Source organism: Engystomops pustulosus, chromosome 5, assembly GCF_040894005.1.
Source record: "Engystomops pustulosus chromosome 5, aEngPut4.maternal, whole genome shotgun sequence".
Taxonomy (NCBI): Eukaryota; Metazoa; Chordata; class Amphibia; order Anura; family Leptodactylidae; genus Engystomops; species Engystomops pustulosus.
In genome coordinates, this window is record NC_092415.1 from 85,082,861 (window position 1) to 85,105,538 (window position 22,678).

Sequence of the window (22,678 nt, forward strand, 5' to 3'; positions counted from 1 at the left end):
ACATGGTTTGTATCCTCTCCTGTATATAACCCCATCACATGGTTTGTGTTCTCTCCTGTATATAACCCCCTCACATGGCTTTTGTCCTCTCCTGCATATAACCCCCTCACATGGCGTGTGTCCTCTCCTGTATATAACCCCTAACATGGCTTGTGTCCTCTCCTGTATATAACCCCCTCACATGGCTTGTGTCCACTCCTGTATATAACCCCATCACATGGCTTGTGTCCTCTCCTGCATATAACCCCCTCACATGGCTTGTGGCCTCTCCTGTATATAACCCCTCACATGGCTTGTGTCCTCTCCTGTATACAACCCCTCACATGGCTTGTGTCCTCTCCTGCATATATCCCCCTCACATGGCTTGTGTCCTCTCCTGTATATAACCCCCTCACATGGCTTGTATCGTCTCCTGTATATAACCCCTCACGTGGCTTGTGTCCTCTCCTGTATATAACCCCTCACATGGCTTGTGTCCACTCCTGCATATAACCCCCTCACATGGCTTGTGTTCTCTCCTGTATATAAACCCCTCACATGGCTTGTGTCCACTCCTGTATATAACCCCTCATGTGGCTTGTGTCCTCTCCTGTATATAACCCCTCACATGGCTTGTGTCCACTCCTGCATATAACCCCCTCACATGGCTTGTGTTCTCTCCTGTATATAACCCCCTCACATGGCTTGTGTCCTCTCCTGTATATAACCCCCTCACATGGCTTGTGTCGTCTCCTGTATATAACCCCTCACGTGGCTTGTGTCCTCTCCTGTATATAACCCCTCACATGGCTTGTGTCCACCCCTGCATATAACCCCCTCACATGGCTTGTGTTCTCTCCTGTATATAACCCCTCACATGGTGTGTATCCTCTCCTGTATATAGCCTCCTCACATGGCTTATGTCCTCTCCTATATATAACCACGTGGCTTGTGGTAGGAGCTGGCTATTCACCTGTTTGTCTACTTCGCTTATAATATTTAATTTGTCCCGGTCTTGGCCATTAATATTTGGTTACCAATAGATTGGTCCATAGATAAAACACTCCTGGTGTAGTATACACCTTAGGCCTAGCTCCATTTGCATACACAGTACCATTCTCCCTCCATCTTGTCCGGGCAGTCCCGCTTTTGTATTTGTACCATTTCACTTGCTTGCTCTTCTGTAAACTATGTACACAATTTTTATCCATATATTAGTGTCAGTTTGCTGTCACTTGTATATTTTTATATGTTTGCATTCTTCACCAATAAAGATTTAACCGGTTCGCGACCGCCCGCCGTGTATTCACGACGGTGGTCGCGTTCCGATGCATGGAGAGGGCTCGCGGGCCGAGCCCTCTCCATAGCCGGTAAGTCTCTGCTGCATATTGCAGCAAAGGCTTACCGGTAACACCCGCGATCGGTGCCGGCACCGGGTGTTTTCTTGCTCATTGCCGCCGGCAAAGCTGCTGGCGGCTTCAAACTGATGGCGGCGCATGGGCGCCGCCATCTTTCCAAGGATCGCCGCTCCCTCTCCATAGCCGGTAAGTCTCTGCTGCATATTGCAGCAAAGGCTTACCGGTAACACCCGCGATCGGTGCCGGCACCGGGTGTTTTCTTGCTGATCGCCGCCGGCAAAGCTGCTGGCGGCTTCAAACAGATGGCGGCGCATGGGCGCCGCCATCTTTCCAAGGATCGCCGCTCCCCGTGACGTCATCGGGGAGCGGCGATCCGTCGCCATGGTAGCTTCGGGTCTCACGAAGACCCGAAGCTACTTCGGGTTAACACATTCATTACAATGTGCACATCAGCACATTGTAATGTATGAGGAGTAAAATCCACATATACTGCCATACTGTAGTATGGCAGTATATGGTAGGATCGATCAGACAACTTCGGGTTAACACATTCATTACAATGTGCACATCAGCACATTGTAATGTATGAGGAGTAAAATCCACATATACTGCCATACTGTAGTATGGCAGTATATGGTAGGATCGATCAGACAACCTAGGGTTAAAGTACCCTAGGGAGTCTGAAAAACAGTAAAAATAAAAATTAAAAAAAGTAAAAAAAAAATTATAATAAAAAAACCCTAAAAATTCAAATCACCCCCCTTTCCCTAGAACTGATATAAATATAAATAAACAGTAAAAATCATGAACACATTAGGTATCGCCGCATCCGAAAATGCCCGATCTATCAAAATATAATAACGGTTTTTCACTGTGTTTAACCCCGTAACGGAAAATCGCGTCCAAAGTCAAAACTGGCACTTTTTTGCCATTTAAAAAAAAATTTAAAATTCTATAAAAAGTGATCAAAAGGTCGTACAGTCCTAAAAATAATATCATTGAAAACATCATCAAAAGTCGCAAAAGATGACACCACCCTCAACTACATACAACGAAGTATGGAAAAGTTATAAGCACAAGAAGACGGCAAAATAAAAAAAAATTTGTTCATGAGGTTTTAATTTTTGTAAATGTATGAAAACATTATAAAACCTATACAAATTTGGTATCCCTGTAATCGTACTGACCCAAAGAATAAATTAGATGCATCATTTGTGGCGTGAAGTGAAAGCCGTAATATCCAAGCCCACAAGAATACGACACAAATGCGTTTTTTCACCATTTTCACTGCATTTGGATTTTTTTTCCCACTTCCCAGTACATGGCATGGAATATTCAATGTGGTCACTATGAAGTGCAATTTGTTACGCAAAAAACGAGCCGTCACATAGCTTTTAACGTGTAAAAATAAAAAAGTTATAGATTTTTGAATGTGGGGAGTGAAAAATGGAAATGAAAAAACGGGAAAGGGCCCGGTCCTTAACCGGTTAATTTTAATCTCGATATTAGTTTTCAGTGTTTGTCCAATCTCCCCTGCAATGCAGTTGTTCTGGATTTAAACACATTAGGTGCGTGATTATATTGGGTTACCAATTACAAGACCACATTAGGTCATCACATTTACACAGCGATTGATATATCCCTGTTAGTCTGGTACCCACCTCCATATCCAATCTGTTTATCAATAGCTACTACTGCTGTAAAGTATATTCCAAGCTGCAGCCCAGGGGATCCGCTACAGAAAAATAGAGAATCAGTGTGGGTTGGAAAGGAAACATCATAGTAGAAAGCCTAGCTCCGTCCAGCAAAACTGATAATAAGACTTGGCACAAGGTGTACAAGAAATAATACAAGCAACTCTCCATGTATATATACAACTATAGTCACCTAAAACTACAAATACACTACACAGTTATTAACAAAAATACAGAATTTCAATGATAATAACCAACATGTCTCTATTAGTCCTGGTGTTTACAATTGGGATTGTCCCTGGATCCTAGTGTAAATCTTCTGAATATGGACGGATTCTTCTCATGAATAGCTTCTCTTGTATGCACAGCTGCAGTGCTCTCTGCCTCCTGCCCCTACAGACATATAAAGTCTTTATCTGGGAGGGAGGCATATAGCAGAGCTGACTTTGTGTGTGTTATAGGTGAGCTGGCAGAGCTGAAGTGTGTCATTGTGTGTTATATTCATCTCATCATCATCATCTCTGATCTGTCTCATCTCTCTTATTCTATGTGTCAGATACTAGTGGAATGTTCAGAAGCTAATTAAAAGTGTATATAAACAATGTACCTTAATAACCTACGAACATTGTCAGCATGCAGCATCTCATAGAACAGAGGAATCATGAAATGTCTGCTTAGAGAGTCCACACTCTTGAACATCTCTAGGGGATTAAAATTTGAGTTCCTTTCATGGGCAAACCCCTTTAGCTATTATATATACACAGAGACTTAATGTAATAAAGATGGATATTATATATATAAGCTGTAAAAAGTAAAGCTTGTCTTACACAGACTGTCCTTTTATGTTTTTGTCAATAACTACATATTCACTTTATAGAACAGTTACCTGCTCTACTTCATAACATTAGCCCAAGATGTCCACCTTGTGAGGGAAAGCCAGGGTTACCAGGGACACCAGGTATTCAAGGAAAACCAGGTGACAGAGGAGCACCTGGGTACCCAGGAAGGGTAGGCAGATCTGGCTATCCAGGGATACAGGGATTACCAGGACCACAAGGAATGAAAGGTAAAATTATACTGAGTTTATTATCAATGATTTACTGGTAATAACCAAATTTCACAATGTACCTGTGTATGTTGCATCTAGTTTATATTTAAGCCTCTAAAGAATATTAAAAATCCATAATAACTTCATATATATTACAGGAGATAAAGGGCCAAAAGGAGATAAAGGTTCTAAAGGAGAACATGGTATTGGTGAACGAGGGCCACCTGGAGCTCCAGGTAAATAAATGTTTTCAGGGGACAAAACAAAATCTCTACTACCTTATAAATTATTCCATGCCCCAGTGCATGAGCCTATGGCATTTATGGCCTCTTATCATCAACACTTGCTTTTAGCTTAAAGACTATATTTTTGAATCTGACGCATTATAATGTTTTGGAATAATTGGTTAGGAGTTTGCAGCCCTTTAACATATCCAGGTGATATTGGGATTGTTTTCTCGTGACACATTTTACTTCATGTAAGTTGAAATAATCTTAGTGATAAGTTTTTCTTTACATTCTGAAAAATACGAAAATTTTGAAAAAATTCAAATAAATTCTCAATTTTTAAAGTTTAGAGTTTTAAAGTTATCAGAATAATTGCCACAGCTCACATTCTGTGGGACAACTCAATTTTCAAGTGACTTAGAGATACCTCAATAATAGTAAAACCCTATAAATCTCCCCACTATAGAAACTACACCCCTCAACATATATACAACAACAATTATGAGATTTGTTAACTCTTTCAGTGTTTCATGGAGTTAAAACAAAATTCAAGTGCAATTTAGAAACTGTGATCATTTTTGCGAGGTTAGGTTGACATAGGAAGCACGCTCCTCCAGTATCTGCTTAGACACCGGGGTCAAACATGTTTGACTGCGGTTTTTGTTAGTGTTTGGTGTGTTGTGCGTACCGGCACTAGCAAGACTCTATGTCCTGAAATGTTCTTCTGACACAGCTCCGTAGAAAGGTGTTGCATCAAAAGAAGTATATTTAACCTGTTAACACTCTGCATCTTATACATTGGACGTTGAGCACTGTAACTTAGCACCTGGCGTCCAATATATCGGATGCAGTGTGGATTTCAGTGTCAGCTGTAACTAACAGCCTTCCCTTACAGTCCTTCCCTTCTGCGCCTCACTGTGCGCCCATAACTTAAAGCCACATGTGGGATGTCTCTGTATGTGGGAAAAATTGCAAAACAAATTTTAAGATGGGTTTTCTCTTTAATCTTTTGGAAAATTTTTGGGTAATGGTTAATCAGGACAATTTCAGATGACAGGTTCCCTTTAAGCTACAAAATGGCTATGTCCTGCCGGGGTAAATGACCACTGTAAAAAAATAAAAAAAAAAGATAGGGGTTAATATTCCATTAATATTCCATTATCTCCATTCATGACCTGCATTCAAATTTGTAATTCACTGGGTTGAAGTTCAAAATCTAAATAATCCCCCCCCCCTCCAATTTCTAAGTTTCTCTACTCTCTCACTGAAAGGCTATATAAAGAAAAGGGAAATTGTGGCAGCACCACCTCTTTAAAAGTTAGTTTAGTAATCATGGTAATGGCTTTCTTGCAAATGTGAATTGAAAACTGTGCTGAAGAAGTTTATCATTTTATGTTATAAAAATTTTAATTTGCATACTGATTCAATTTTTCAATTTAAAAACAACTGATTTCTACATATACCTTGCAGGACTACCTGGAGCTAATGGACGGAATGGAGAAGCAATGGTTGGACCTCCAGGAAATCCAGGAAAAAATGGAGCAACTGGAACTCCAGGAAAGCGTGGATTTCCCGGAACTCCTGGAGTTTGTGACTTGTCTTCATGTCTTTCTGCATACGGAGTTAGGGATGACCCTTTTAGAAAAGGACCAAACTTTTGATAAGCTTGAGGACTTTATTATGGAACTATGTGACATGTTACAATGTACAACAGAGGGTTTGTAGAGCACATTTAATATGGTACATCTTGCACTGACGTCTTCATGTCTTGCATTTCTAGTGTAAGGCAGACAGTAGTATGTTCTTATTACAGTAGTTGTATACTTTTTATAGCTGCATATTCATTTTTGTCATAGGAGAAATATTTATATATTTTATATGTCTGACATGCTCTGGGGACCTTAGATCAGAGCTGATAATTTAATGTCTGGTATCTTGAAGAAGTTAATGTTAACTTAATGTGAAAAAAAAGCCTTCATAATGAAATTCTGGCATTTTCCCCTAATTTTTATATTAGCACACATTAAAGATCTTAGGAACTTTTATTGACTGGCATTGGCAGAAAATGCAAAGGCAGGGAATTTTATTTGCTGCTGTTCTGTTTTCCCCAACTAAAAAACCCTGAAAACATTAAAGAATGTGATGAATGTAATAAAACAGTGCCGCCCATAATAAATGATACATTTTAATATTTACCGTATCACATAACTGTGACCAATAGTCAGACAATACCATATACATAACTGTATGTGCAACGTTTCGGTCCCTATATGACCTTCATCAGTCACAGACTGCATTGTATCAGAGGTATGGAAGCGGTATAATACCGCTATGAATAAGCAGAGAGACAAAACGATGTGCACCGCTGGAGAAGAATGCTCCTTGGGGCACACCACCTAATCTCCCACTCTTTGCTTATTTCTCGTGATAACATACTGCTCCAACACCTCTGATTCAATGCAATATGTGCCTGATAAAGGTCCTATAGGGATCAAAACATTGAACATTTGTTTGGTTGGCTACATAATATGTATAAATAAATATAACACTTATTTGCCTCATTGTGGAGTGCCAAGTTATTATCCATTTATTTGACAGTGGGGCGGTACCCTACTTGCGCACCCCAGTTGCAAAACATAGTGACATGTATGATGCCAGTACCACAAACATAGCCATTTTTACAAAGTTTTTACAGCTCATAAATTGTTGGCCAATAGGAACCAAAAAGACCAAGTGACTGGCACCACCTGAACACAGGCAAACAGCAAAGTCCAGATCCGACAGCAACAGCTATACATGAAGACCGGCAAACAAACAAGTACGGCTGCGGGGTGCACGTCCAAGCTTCACAACAGAAGACTATCCAACATCCATAAAAATAAAAAGCGTCACTCACCGATCACATGCAGGAAAGCTTTATTGTGGAAGGAATCAGGACAGGAGTGATGCACGCCACAGAAGGTGCCCGTCGCCTTCCGTGGCGTGCATCACCCTTGTCCTGATTCCTTCTACAATAAAGCTTTCCTGCGTGTGATCGGTGAGTGCCGCTTTTTCTTTTTATGAATCATAAATTGTTGGAGATGCTATGCTGAACTATAATCAGTGGCGTAACTACAGTGGTAGCACAAAAAGCAGTCGCTATTGGGCCCACATTGTCAGGGGGCACTGTCATCTGATCTGACACTAAAAAATGGAGGATCCGCACCATTATATTCATATTATGCTGCATATTGTATAGCATAATATGTATATAACATACAGTAAGGGCCAGAAATATTTGGACAGTGACACAAGTTTTGTTATTTTAGCTGTTTACAAAAACATGTTCAGAAATACAATTATATATATAATATGGGCTGAAAGTGCACACTCCCTGCTGCAATATGAGAGTTTCCACATCCAAATCGGAGAAAGGGTTTAGGAATCAGCTCTGTAATGCATAGTCTCCTCTTTTTCAAGGGACCAAAAGTAATTGGACAATGGACTCTAAGGGCCGCAATTAACTCTGAAGGCGTCTCCCTCGTTAACCTAGCTAATCAATGAAGTAGTTAAAAGGTCTGGGGTTGATTCCATGTGTGTGGTTTTGCATTTGGAAGCTGTTGCTGTGACCAGACAACATGCGGTCAAAGGAACTCTCAATTGAGGTGAAGCAGAACATCCTGAGGCTGAAGAAAAAGAAAAAATCCATCAAAAAAAAGATTGCAGACATGCTTGGAGTTGCAAAATCAACAGTCGGGTACATTTTGAGAAAAAAGGAATTGACTGGTGAGCATGGGAACTCAAAATGGCCTGGGCGTCCACGGATGACAACAGTGGTGGATGATCGCCGCATACTTTCTTTGGTGAAGAAGAACCCGTTCACAACATCAACTGAAGTCCAGAACACTCTCAGTGAAGTAGGTGTATCAGTTCTGGAAAAGTATTCTATGGACAGATGAGACAAAGATCAACCTGTACCAGAATGATGGTAAGAAAAAAGTTTGGAGTAGAAAGGGAACGGCACATGATCCAAGGCACACCACATCCTCTGTAACACATGGTGGAGGCAAAGTGATGGCATGGGCATGCATGGCTTTCAATGGGTCACTTGTGTTTATTGATGACATAACAGCAGACAAGAGTAGCCGGATGAATTCTGAAGTGTACCGGGATATACTTTCAGCCCAGATTCAGTCAAATGCTGCAAAGTTGATCGGACGGCGCTTCATAGTACAGATGGACAATGACCCCAAGCATACAGCCAAAGCTGCCCAGAAGTTCATGAGTGCAAAAAAGTGGAACATTCTGCAATGGCCAAGTCAATCACCAGATCTTAACCCAATTGAGCATGCATTTCACTTGCTCAAATCCAGACTTAAGGCGGAAAGACCCACAAACAAGCAAGACCTGAAGGCTGCGGCTGTAAAGGCCTGGCAAAGCATTAAGAAGGAGGAAACCCAGCGTTTGGTGATGTCCATGGGTTCCAGACCTAAGGCAGTGATTGCCTCCAAAGGATTCGCAACAAAATATTGAAAATAAAAATATTTTGTTTGGGTTATGTTTATTTGTCCAATTACTTTTGAGCTCCTAAAATGTGGAGTGTTTGTAAAGAAATGTGTACAATTCCTACATTTTCTATTAGATATTTTTGTTCAACCCTTCAAATTAAACGTTACAATCTGCACTTGAATTCTGTTGTAGAGGTTTCATTTCAAATCCAATGTGGTGGCATGCAGAGCCCAACTCGCGAAAATTGTGTCACTGTCCAAATATTTCTAACTGTATATATGTGATGTTTATATGCTGTATATGCATGTGTATCTGTGATGTGTATATGGCGTATTGGGTATATATACTTTATTTGTGTATTCAGATGTACAGTCTGTATATGGAAGTGAATGTGTGTGTATATGTGATGTGTACATGCTCTTAATGTGTATGTGCGAGTGTATAAATGTATATGTGTATGGGAGTGTAATGTGTATATTTCCAAGTGGGAAGGTGGTCCCATTCAAAAGTCTGCTATAAGGCCCTACCTCTCCTAGTTACATCTCAGACTATAATGATGGATTAATGAAATTATCCCACCACTTCTGGAATATGCCATACAGTAGCTTTATAATCTGTTTCAGACTAAGGCCTTCTATACACAATTTTATATGGTGGCCATGAGCTAGGTGTACCGTGACCTGGCCAGGTGGCTGCACTGGAAATAATAGAGCAGGTCTCTTTCCTACCCGTATTGTGGTGTGGCTGGATAGCGTTTACCCCTCCCATCTCCAGTCATTCCCCTGTTTGCGCCCTGTTTCAGAACACGGTCGTGTGCATGAGGTCTAACTGTATTCTAAGAAGCTTGAGGAAGAAGGGGATTCTACACTGGTTTAATACTGCCAGGATAGAATTCTGGAGGGACTCCAAAGCTTAACCAGCTTAAAGGAAATCTACAATTTGATTTCATGCATTATGAACCAAACATACAGCTACACTGATGCAGAAGCATGTCTGGTTTAATCCCTGAGCTGAGTGGTTTTGCTGAAAAAACTATTATAACATTCAGGATTCATAGATTTCTGCAACAAATCTGCCTTTTGAAATAACTTAACACAATATACACTCACTGGCCACTTTATTAGGTACACCATGCTAGTAACGGGTTGGACCCCCTTTTGCCTTCAGAAATGCCTCAATTCTTCGTGGCATAGATTCAACAAGGTGCTGGAAGCATTCCTCAGAGATTTTAGTCCATATTGACATGATGGCATCACACAGTTGCCGCAGATTTGTCGGCTGCACATCCATGATGCGAATCTACCGTTCCACCATCCCAAAGATGCTCTACTGGATTGAGATCTGGTGACTGTGGAGGCCATTTGAGTACAGTGAACTCATTGTCATGTTCAAGAAACCAATCTGAGATGATTCCAGCTTTCTGACATGGCGCATTATGCTGCTGAAAGTAGCCATCAGATGTTGGGTACATTGTGGTCATAAAGGGATGGACATGGTCAGCAACAATACTCAGGTAGGCTGTGGCGTTGCAACGATGCTCAATTGGTACCAAGGGGCCCAAAGAGTGCCAAGAAAATATTCCCCACACCATGACACCACCACCACCAGCCTGAACCGTTGATACAAGGCAGGATGGATCCATGCTTTCATGTTTTTGATGCCAAATTCTGACCCTACCATCCAAATGTTGCATCAGAAATCGAGACTCATCAGACCAGGCAACATTTTTCCAATCTTCTACTGTCCAATTTCGATGAGCTTGTGCAAATTGTAGCCTCAGTTTCCTGTTCTTAGTTGAAAGGAGTGGCACCTGTAGTGTGCTGTAGCCCATCTGCCTCAAAGTTCGATGTACTGTGCGCTCAGAGATGCTCTTCTGCCTACCTTGGTTGTAACGGGTGGCGATTTGAGTCACTGTTGCCTTTCTATCAGCTCGAACCAGTCTGCCCATTCTCCTCTGACCTCTGGCATCAACAAGGCATTTCCGCCCACAGAACTGCCACTCACTGGATGTTTTTTCTTTTTCGGACCATTCTGTGTAAACCCTAGAGATGGTTGTGCGTGAAAATCCCAGTAGATCAGCAGTTTCTGAAATACACAGACCAGCCCTTCTGGCACCAACAACCATGCCACGTTCAAAGGCACTCAAATCACCTTTCTTCCCCATACTGATGCTCGGTTTGAACTGCAGGAGATTGTCTTGACCATGTCTACATGCCTAAATGCACTGAGTTGCCGCCATGTGATTGGCTGATTAGAAATTAAGTGTTAACGAGCAGTTGGACAGGGGTACCTAATAAAGTGGCCAGTAAGTGTAAGTACAACAGTGTAATTAACTTTGTATATAAAACTATCTAAAAGCTGTTTAGGGAAAACTCAAAGTTTAACCCCTTAAGGACGCAGGGTTTTTCCATTCATTTCTCGCTCTCCACCTTCAAAAATCCATAACTTTTTCATATTTATGTGTACAGACCTGTGTGAGGGCTTATTTTGTGCGTAACAAATTTTACTTTCCCGTAATGTTATTTATTTTAACATGCCGTGTACTGCGAAGCTGAAAAAAAATTCCAAATGTGGAAAAATTGAAAAAAACCAGCAAGTGTCACGTTCTTGTGGGCTCAGTTTTTACGACTTTGACTGTGCACTCAAAATAACACCTCGGCTTTATTCTTTGGTTTGGTGCGATCGCGGTGATACCAAATTTATATAGGTTTTATTGTGTTTTAATACATTTTCAAAAATTAAACGAATGTGTACAAAAAAGAAAAAAAAATTTTTTGCCATCTTCTGAAGCTAATAACTTTTTCATACTTTGGCGCACGGAGCTGTGTGAGGTGTAATTTTTTGCGAAATGAGGCAATGTTTTCATTGCTACCATTTTGAGGTCTGTGCAACATATTGATCATTTTTTATTCCATTTTTTATGTGATGTAAAAAGGTGTAAGTCGCATTTCGGACATTTGGGCGCCATTTCCCGTCTCGGAGGTCACCGCCGGCCATAACCGTTTTTATATTTTTATAGATCGGGCATTTTGGGACGTGGCGATACCTAATATGTTTGTGATTTTTACTGTTTATTATGTTTTATATCAGTTCTAGGGAAAGGGGGTGATTTGAATTTTTAATATTTTATAAATTTTTTTATTTTTTAAACTTTTTTTTTCTTTTTTTTTTCACTATTTTTTAGACCATCTAGGGTACATTAACCCTAGATGGTCAGATCGCTGCTACCATATACTACAATACTTCTGTATTGCAATATATGGCATTTTTGCAGCACATTCATTACAATGAGCCACTGGGGGTCATTTACTAAGGGCCCGATTCACGTTTTCCCGACGTGTTACCCGAATATTTCCGATTTGCGCCAATTGTACCTGAATTGTCCCGAGGTTTTGGCGCACGCGATCGGATTGGGGCGCATTGGCGCCGGCATGCGCGCGACGGAAATCGGGGGGCGTGGCCCAATGAAAAACCGACGTATTCGGAAAAACCGACGTATTCGGAAAAACCGACGCATTTAAAAACCGAAAATGTGTCGCTTGGGAAGCGCTTACCTTCACCTGGTCCAGCTCAGTGTATTCCGGCGCGTTCAGATGATGATCCCGTCCGGACCCGAATCCTGTGCAGAGAACGCGCCGCTGGATCGCGAATGGGCCGGGTAAGTAAATCTGCCCCACTGGCTCATTGTAACGAATCTGCAGATGCCAGATAGTCTCGGGTCAAACGAAGACCCGAGGCTACCATGGCAACCGATCGCCGCCCCCCGCCCCCTGTTTGGGGGCGCGGCGATCGTAACAAAGATGGCGGCGCCCGGCGGCAATGGACGGGTTTGCAAGCACCGACCGCGGTTATTAGCAGTGGGGGTTTTCTGCAATATGCAACAACCCCCACCTTTGTATGAAGAGGACTCATGCCGTGAGCCCTCTTCATACATTCCTTATACCTCTGCGCCGTAGAGCTACGGTGCAGAGCGTTAAGGGGTTAAAAGAAAGAGCTATATTATTCAATGTTTACATGAATCTTAAATTATCAGTATTACAATCATTTTTTATAATTTACTTTAAAGGGGTTGGCCACTCTTCTACATAAATTGCCCATGTGCTTTTGCTGCCTTAATAATAATACCTGAATGCTCACCAATCGAATCGTCATCCCTCATGCTTCCTTTATTACTGTGTGCAGACTCTTTGTGCACTCTACATAGACAATAGGATTGACTCAATCCTACATAGATCCTACAGTGGCAAATAGCAGGGACCTGCAGCAGGCGACAAGGACTCGTCCTGCTCTCCACCTCTCACCTTCCTGTGTAAGACAGTGAGACGGACCAAGAGAAAAAAGACACAGTGGAGGCTGCCAGGACAAACAGACTGAAGGAGTGAGAAAAAGGAAATTGTGTGCAGAAGCAAAGTGCAGCTTGTGGGGAACAGGGAAAGGCTGAAGCTCTCAGAGGAGGAAAATACAAAGGTACAAATACATGCAGAGACCTGTCTAATGGAACATATTTATTGAAAAGTGGCCAACCTTTTAAGCTAAATGAAAGATGTGATCCTTCTAATAAATGTAATGAATTGTTCTTATTTTCTTTGTTATAATAAAACTTGTTTTACTCTTCGTGTGTGAATTTATACATACACTATTAGTTGTATAACATTCAAAATAAATGTATAATTAAAGAAAGTCTACAATCAAAATCCTTAATAATAAACCAGGTGCAGTTACTCAGGCACTACAACTGTGTTAATCTTCTTATATTTGTTATCCATGGCCTCCTTCCTTCTAAAATCAACTTTTAAAATTATACTATTGAGTCCGAAAATCTCCTGGCAGCCTTTGCTGCAGCTTCCCAGGCTGTTACACTGTCTCCCCCTCTGTCTCTCAGGAGGAAGCAGGGGGCGTATTTAGCATTGATGCTGCCCTAGGTCCTCTTAGTCCTTGTGCCCCCTATTGGTTCAATCATTCCCACGACCTCTTCCCATGACCCCCTGCACGTTACTAGAAGAGAGCAGCGCTGGACCCAGGAGGAGTTTCTTTAATGACCCACTGCTAGCATTAGATCAAAAAACTACTTTAGGCTGCTTTCACATGGACACTTGGGCAAAATGTTTCATCACATGTAAATATATTTTGTGTGTATCATGTGTATAGTGTGTGACATTGTTAGTCATCACAATTAATGTTGAAAGACATTTGCATTTGATGCGGTTGATCCCCACCCTGTTGTACATAGCCAGTCCCCCCTGTAGTATATAGCCAGCCTGCCCCCCTGTACTATATAGCCATTTAAAAAAAAAAAAACTTACCGACCTGCGCTCTCTGCAACCGCGTGGTCTATCCGTGCTGTCAGCGTCCTCTCACTCACTCCTCTCACACCGACTGGCTCCATAAAGATACGCATATCGCTGATCGCAACTGGGGGCTATCTTCATTCTGGCCCTGCCTGGCACTGATCAGCAAAATTGTGTTTACTATCCACCAATACCCCAAAATCTTTTTCTCCATCAAAATTCCTCCTTTTTTTCTTGTCCAATATTTGAAAAAGGGTCTCAGTGACCCGAAATGTATTGTAAGGACTACATTTATTTCTGCAATTTATCAATAAATATTGTCTGGTTCAATCACTCCAAACAGAATTATTCCCATAATTTAATTTTATTTTGGTATTAACTCCCCACTAGAGGTCCTTAATTTTTCTCATACCGCTATCTACAGTACATATATTTTCACCAGCCCTCTTTGGGTTGCTGGTATATTTTAGCCTGGGAGCTGCAGGAGTACCAAACCACACCATCTCTACCAACAAATCGTAGGTCTTCTCCTATAATCACACCCTTATTAGGTGATATGCATTTGACAAAAATTTACCAGGTGAGCACCTTTTTATCACAAAAACTATTCCAATCTACCTGACATTATTACCCGGGGCACCGTCCTCTGTATTTTTTTTTTGTTTTTCTTTACCTTAATATCTATCATATCTGACTTCTCTGTAACATAGGGAGGCTGTATATTATTATTAGAGGTGTATAGCTATAGGGAAACTGTATATAGTGATTATAGGGGGACTGTATATAGTGGTTATAGGGGGACTGTATATAATTATTATAGGGAGGCAGTGTATAGTTATAGGGGGCAGTATATAGTTATTACAGGGAGTATGTATATAGATATTATATGGGGCTGTATATAGTTAATGCTGGGTAGCCATATATATTTCTGTGGGCTGTATATAGTGATTACTGTGGGAGCTGTATATAGTGATTGCTGGGGGAGCTGTATACAGTGATTGCTGGGGGAGCTGTATACAGTGATTGCTGTGGGAGCTGTATACAGTGATTGCTGGGGGAGATGTATATAGTGATTGCTTGGGGAGCTGTATACAGTGATTGCTGTGGGAGCTGTATACAGTGATTCCTGAGGGAGCTGTATACAGTGATTGCTGAGGGAGCTGTATACAGTGATTGCTGGGGGAGCTGTATATAGCGATTGTTGGGGAAGCTGTATACAGTGATTGCTGGGGGAGCTGTATACAGTGATTGCTGGGGGAGCTGTATATAGTGATTGCTGTGGGAGCTGTATACAGTGATTGCTGGGGGAGCTGTATATAGTTATTGCTGAGGGAGCTGTATACAGCGATTGCTGTGGGAGCTGTATATAGTGGTTGCTGGGGGAGGTGTATATAGCGATTGCTGGGGGAGCTGTATACAGTGATTGCTGGGGGAGCTGTATATAGTGGTTGCTGGGGGAGCTGTATATAGTGATTGCTGGGGGAGCTGTATATAGTGATTGCTGGGGGAGCTGTAGATACTGATTGCTGGATGCTATATATACTGATTGCTGTGGGAGCTGTATATAGTGATTGCTGGGGGAGCTGTATACAGTGGTTGCTGGGGGAGCTGTATATAGTGATTGCTAGGTGAGCTGTATATAGTGATTGCTAGGTGAGCTGTATATAGTGATTGCTTGATAATGTCTTCATAGAGCAAGACGAAACGTTGCATCCTCATCCATGGTGGAATAAAAAACTTCTTCACTTTATTCATACGGAGTGCTGCTTCACTTGTTGTTTACTGCTTGGGGAGCTCTATACAGTGAATGCTTGGGGAGTTGTATACAGTGATTGCTGTGGGAACTGTATATAGTGATTGCTGGGGGAGCTGTAGATACTACCGTAATTGCTGGGCGCTGTATATACTGATTGCTGTGTGAGCTGTATATAGCGGTTGTTGGGGGAGCTGTATACAGTGGTTGCTGGGGGAGCTGTATATAGCGATTGCTGAGGGAGCTGTATACAGTGATTGCTGGGGGAGCTGTATATAGTGATTGCTGGGGGAGCTGTATACAGTGGTTGCTGGGGGAGCTGTATATAGTGATTGCTGGGGGAGCTGTTTACAGTGGTTGCTGGGGGAGCTGTATACAGTGATTGCTCGGGGAGATGTATATAGTGATTACTGGGAGAGCTGTATACAGTGATTGCTGGGGGAGCTGTATATAGTGATTGCTGGGGGAGCTGTATATAGTGATTGCTGGGGGAACTGTATATGGTGATTGCTGGGGGAGCTGTAGATACTACCGTAATTGCTGGGCGCTGTATATACTGATTGCTGTGTGAGCTGTATATAGCGGTTGCTGGGGGAGCTGTATACAGTGGTTGCTGGGGGAGCTGTATATAGCGATTGCTGAGGGAGCTGTATACAGTGATTGCTGGGGGAGCTGTATATAGTGATTGCTGGGGGAGCTGTATACAGTGGTTGCTGGGGGAGCTGTATATAGTGATTGCTGGGGGAGCTGTTTACAGTGGTTGCTGGGGGAGCTGTATACAGTGATTGCTCGGGGAGATGTATATAGTGATTACTGGGAGAGCTGTATACAGTGATTGCTGGGGGAGCTGTATATAGTGATTGCTGGGGGAGCTGTATATAGTGATTGCTTGGGGAGCTGTAGATACTGATTGCTGGACGCTATATATACTGATTGCTGTGGGAGCTGTATATAGTGATTGCTGGGGGAGCTGTATACAGTGGTTGCTGGGGGAGCTGTATATAGCGATTGCTGGGGGAGCTGTATATAGTGATTGCTAGGGGAGCTGTATATAGTGATTGCTTGGGGAGCTGTATACGGTGATTGCTTGGGGAGCTGTATATAGTGATTGCTTGGGGAGCTGTAGATACTAATTGCTGGGCGCTGTATATACTGATTGCTGTGTGAGCTGTATATAGTGGTTGCTGGGGGAGCTGTATACAGTGGTTGCTGGGGGAGATGTATATAGCGATTGCTGGGGAAGTTGTATACAGTGATTGGAGCTGTATACAGAAATGCCTGGGGCTGTATATAGTGAATACTGGGCAGTATATATTGTGATTACTGGGGAGTGATATATAGCGATTGCTAAAGGTTAAAAAGAGAAAAAGTCAGGTAACAGCTCACCCCTTGACGACTGCAGTCTTTTCAAAGTATTAATCCAGGCCAGGTGCACGGTGTATCCCCTATCACTGGTCCGGAAATTCGCAGTGATGCATGATAATGGCAAGAGGCTTAAAAAGCAAAAAGGAAAGCGGGGAATCCAGCATCCGTACACAGAGAATCCAAGGTAGACGACTGTTTAAAAAGTAATTCCAAAATTTTTATTCTTCAAAGTTAAAAAAGTGCTTGTGCATTGACATGGGCACAAGAAAGCAAGCAGTGCGAGACACAAAAATTGGCAGAGGTAACGCGTTTCGGACTTTTTTGCGTGTTAGTCCTTAGTCATACCTTGTGGTATGACTAAGGACTAACACACAAAAAAGTCCGATGATGTTATGCATAAAACAGAAAATTCCCAGAATTTTATACACATTAGTGACTGGTCATCAAAGGATCTTTAGAAAAAAAGTTAAAACAACAGAATGATATATGAACAGAAATCTTATTTCCATCAGGTCAGGTAATAAACAGACTAAGACTACATTCACACAGACATGCGCTCGCCGTACCGTAGCACGGCAGGCACATGTCGGTGCCGGGGAGAGGAGAAGGGGTTGAGCGCCGCTCACCCCCGCCCCTCTCCATAGTAATATATGGGGCACTGCATGTGCTATCTTTCTCCCGGCTACGGAGCGGTACGCTGATGAATGTGTGCTGCACCATACTGCTCCTGTAGGGTGCCGTGTGCCCATTGCCAGGTATGGGGGAATTCAATTATTGAATTAAATTAAATGTGAATGCCCAGGTAGGAATACCCTTTATTTTTTGGAGACATTCCCCAAGGTCTGAATTGAATCTTTTCGCCATAATAACTATACATTTGGAGATAGAAGGGAGTAGCGTGCAAGCCGGAGAACACCATCCTAACTGTGAAACACAGAAGTCGCAGCCGCATGTTGTGGGGTTGTTTTGCTGAAGGAGGGACTGGTGCACTTCACAAAATAACTGGTATAGTGAGGAAAGAACATTATAAATGGCCAACATTTACTAATAGTAAGGCAAACTGCACAACATGAAATTTGCCTTACTGTCGTTTAGCTGGCAACACATTCATGTAGATCAGAGCCCCGTCTGAATTTTTTTTTCTGGTGCACTCAGTTCAAGGGGTGTGCACAACATTTCTGTCTGACTTGCCTACATAAATATGCCGGCCGATGCTAGTACACACCAGAACGCCCTTTTCTGTGGGATTGTATGGCGCCGTGCATAGTGCAGCCCTGACACAGAAATTTTAAACACCTATAAATATGAATAGGGCTCTAAAATAATTTAATATAAAAATTCCCTGTAAATCTGGAAAATTCAACAATTTCACTAAATTTTAAATTTTTTTATAAATAAATGCAAAACATTTCATCCAAAATATAAGACTAAGGTACAACATTTCATGAAAAAAAAGTCTGAAAATCTCTTTGATAAGTAAAAGTAAGCGGTCTAAAGGTATAATTATAGTAAGACATGGCAGATATGAAAATCGGGCTGTGACCCTAAAGTGAAAATTAACTGGGTCCTTTAACAGTTAACCCCTTAACTCTGAAGCCACTTTTCACCTTCCTGACACGGCCCATTTTTTAAAATCTGACATGTGTCTTTTTAAGTGGTTATAACTTTGGAACGCTTTAACATATCCAGTTGATTTTGAGATTGTTTTTTCGTGACACATTGTACTTCATGCTGGTTGAGAAATTTAATCAATATATTTAGTATTTATTTATGAAATAAATGGAAATTTGGCAAAAATTTTGAAAAAAACAATGTTTTCCAAATTCAAAATTTTCTACTTTTTGGAAAGTTGGTCATATCACTAAAATAACTTGATAACTAATATTTTCCACATGTCTGCTTTAACTTGGCATCATTTTTCAAACCTCTTTTCCTTTATTTAGGATGTTAGGAGGCTTATAACTTTAGGTGCAATTTTTCAGATTTTCACGAAAATCATCAAAACCTACTTTTGGAGGGTCAATTTAGTTAGAAGTGACTTTATAAGGCCCACATGACAGAAAACCCCCACAAATGACACCATTTTAGAAACTACACCCCTCAAAATATTCAAAACAACCTTTGGGAATTTTGTTAACCCTATGAGCGTTTCATGAGGGTGAAAGATAAATGAAAGTGAAATTAGAGAAATGTAATTTTATCTTACTATAGATTCATTGAACACTAAAATTTGCACCTTCACAATGGGTTAAAAAGGAAAATGCATTTTACAATGTTGAGGGCAATTCCTCCTGAGTATGCCAATACCCATTTTGTCACTGTACCATGCTGTACGGGCACAGGGGGGCACCTGGAAGGGAAAGAGCGTTGTTTCGTTTTTGCAGGGCAAATATGGCTGAAAAAGTTTACATGTGTCAGGATGCATTTGGAGAGCCGTAATGGTACCAAAACAGAGGAAAGCCCCAACATGAGACACCATTTTGGAAAGTACACCCCTTGGAGAGTTTAGCAACGTGTAATTTGTGTATTTTCCCCAACAGGTGTTTGATTCAATTAGGCCCCAAAAGGGAAAAAAGGTGAAAATTTTCTAAAAAAAGTCACTTTTACCCCAAATTTTTGTTAGCCACAAGGGATAAAAGATTAAACAACCCCATAAATGTGTAAAACTATTTCTCCTAAGCACAGAACTGCACCACTTTTGCATATAAAGTGTTGTATGGGTGCACAGTAGGGCTCAGAAGGGAAAGAGGGGCTTTGGCATTTTAGAAGCCAGATTTGACAATCATCCTTTACATGTGTCAGGATGCATTTGGAGAGCCCTAGTGGTACCAAAACAGAGGGGAACCCCAACAAGTGTCACCATTTTGGAAAGTGCACCCTTTGGAGAATTCAGCAAGGTGTAATATGTGTATTTGTCCGTAAAGGTGTTTGATTTAATTAGGACTTAAATAGATAAAAGGTGAACATTTTCTTATAAAGGTCATTTTACTCCTAATTTTATATAGCCACAAGGGATAAAAAAATGTAATAACCCCCCAAAATGTGTAAACCTATTTCTCTCAAGTGTAGAAGTACCCCACATGTGTATATAAAATGTTGTATGGGCGCACAGTAAAAGGAAAGGGGAATGTTTGCCTTTTAGAAGCCAAATTTGACAGAAATGTTTGACATGCATTTGAAGAACCCTAGTGGTATAAAACAGAGAAGAATCCAAAAAGTGACCCTAATTTTTGAACGCACAACCCTTAGAGAATTTTGCAATGTGTAATATATGCATTTGCCCCTACAGGTGAATGATCCAATTAGGCCCTAATCATTAAAAAGGTGAAAATTTTCCTATAAATGTCACTTTACCCCTAATTTATGTAAGCCACAAGGGATAATATATTAAATAACCCCAAAAAAGGTGTAAAACTATTTCTCCCGAGTGTAGAAGTACCCCACATGTGCATATAAAATGCTTTATGGGCGCACAGTAGAGGAAAAGAGGGATGTTTGTCTTTTAGAGGCCAAATTTGCAAGAAATCCTTCACATGTGTCAGGATGCATTTGGAGAGACGTAGTGGTACCAAAACAGAGGAAAACCCGAAAAGTGACCCTAATTGTTGAATGTACACCCCTTGGGGAATATAGCAAGGTGTAATATGTGGTGTAGTGTAATACACGTGGTGAAATGAGCATTTTGAACATACAGGTGGTTTCCAAATATGATGTGCAATGGAGTCCAAGATGGAAATTGCAATTATTTCTGGAAAGTTCAGTGCCCGTTATGTGGCGCTCCTTATGAAATAATGGAGGGGTATAGGGAGCAACGGGACATAACAGTTGTTACAATTATTCATTTTACCAAAATTAATTCACAATAGGTTGGGCGTGAATTGTGAATGTCTAGTGTATAAGGAGGTAGTATATATCAAGGGACCAACTAAACTTTTGTCACTCTGGAGTTGTCGCAGGTCTCTTAGTAGTATGTAGTGTCCATCCTAACTTCTCTTTTGGAACAGACTCTTTATTGAGTCTTATCTTTAGAAGCAGCAGAATTCACCGGGAAAATGCTGTCCTGGCAAAACACAGGAACATCTAAACCAGAGGTACTGGGGCCCCGTCCTTCTTGTCCCAATATTAGTTTCCTAATATCTTACTCTTGAAAACGGAAAAATGATACGGCAGGACCTGCACATTGGAACAGCTCGTAAGAGTTGTACAGCATCATCTGTACAATGTGCACAGCCAGCACTTTTGTACCATATCTTCGTTTTTCGTAGGGAAATTATCGCCAAGTGTTGCTCTTATTCACCCTAGCAATGCCCATTGTGACGAATATTGCTGCTTTTGGCTGGACCAAATCGACCAGCCAATAGCGGCAAACATGGACAGAGGGGGGCAACAAAACCCCTCTGGACCGCAAGGCAAAATTGGTGGCTGTCAGGAACAGCCGCCACCCTACCCCGATCACCGTGTCTACAGACATGGTGACCGGTATTACTGACGTCATAAGTAAATTCGCTGCTATTGGCTCATCTGAATTGATGAGCCAATAGCAGCAATAATAAACTGGGGGTGTGTGGGGGGGACGTAACCCTTCTGGTCCATGGGGCAGGATGGATGGCTGTCAGGAACAGCCGCCGTCTTACCCCGATCAGTGAACAGCTGCCGTCTTACCCTGACCGGTGTTGGAAAGTCACTACCCGCCGCACCGTTCTATAACAACGCTCGTTGGCTATAGGCTATACAATCTTTATTTATTTTTTAAGCAATTTAGACAAATAAGGGCTTATTTTTTGCAAGACGAGATGCACTGTAAAAAAAACTTTCTTTTAGTGGGTTTTTAGCTTATTGAAGCAATTTTATTAACTTTTTACGTGTGGAGGAAAATAAAATCATCAATTCTTCTTTTGGATTTTTAGCATTTTTTGGGGGGGGTGTTCACTGTAGCATAACAATAATATATTATCTTTATTCTACGGATCACTACGATTACGGTGATACCTCATTTATATAGTTTTATTTTTATTTGTCCAATTTTATTGAAGGAAAACTAGAATAGAAAAAATTGCATTTGTTTTAGTATTGCCATTTTTATAGCGGCATAATTATAGTATTTTTTGGTTTACGGAGCTGGTTGTAAGCTTATTTTTTGCGTGACAAGTTGCTCTTTTTATTGGTATCATTTTGGTGCTTGTAACTTTTTCGGATCACTTTTTAGAACATTTTTTGTAAAGCAATTTGATAAAAAGTTTTAATTTTTGACAAGTTTTTGGGGTTTTTTTTTTACCACGTTCACCGAGCGGGTCCAATTATGATTAGGATTTATTGTACAGATTGTTACGGACGCATCGATACCAAATAAGTGGGTTTTTTTTGTGATTTAGTGTTTTTTATACTTTATTACTTGTGTAAAGGGAAATGTGGTGTTTGGGGGGACTTTCACTTTCTTTTATTATTTATTTTTATTGTAAAAAACGTTTATTTATTTAT

The 22,678-nt window shown here is 41.2% G+C and overlaps 1 protein-coding gene across 1 annotated transcript in view; it reads left to right on the plus strand.

Annotated features, from left to right (window-relative positions):
- Positions 1-6,996, plus strand: part of LOC140134126 (uncharacterized) — a 58,207-nt gene extending 51,211 nt beyond the window's left edge. The window contains exons 27-29 of the mRNA XM_072154757.1: positions 3,909-4,097; positions 4,238-4,315; positions 5,777-6,996. Of these exons, the coding sequence (XP_072010858.1) occupies positions 3,909-4,097; positions 4,238-4,315; positions 5,777-5,967 (458 nt within the window). The 3' untranslated portion in view covers positions 5,968-6,996. The remainder of the gene's footprint in view (positions 1-3,908; positions 4,098-4,237; positions 4,316-5,776) is intronic.
- The last annotated feature ends 15,682 nt before the right edge of the window (positions 6,997-22,678 follow it).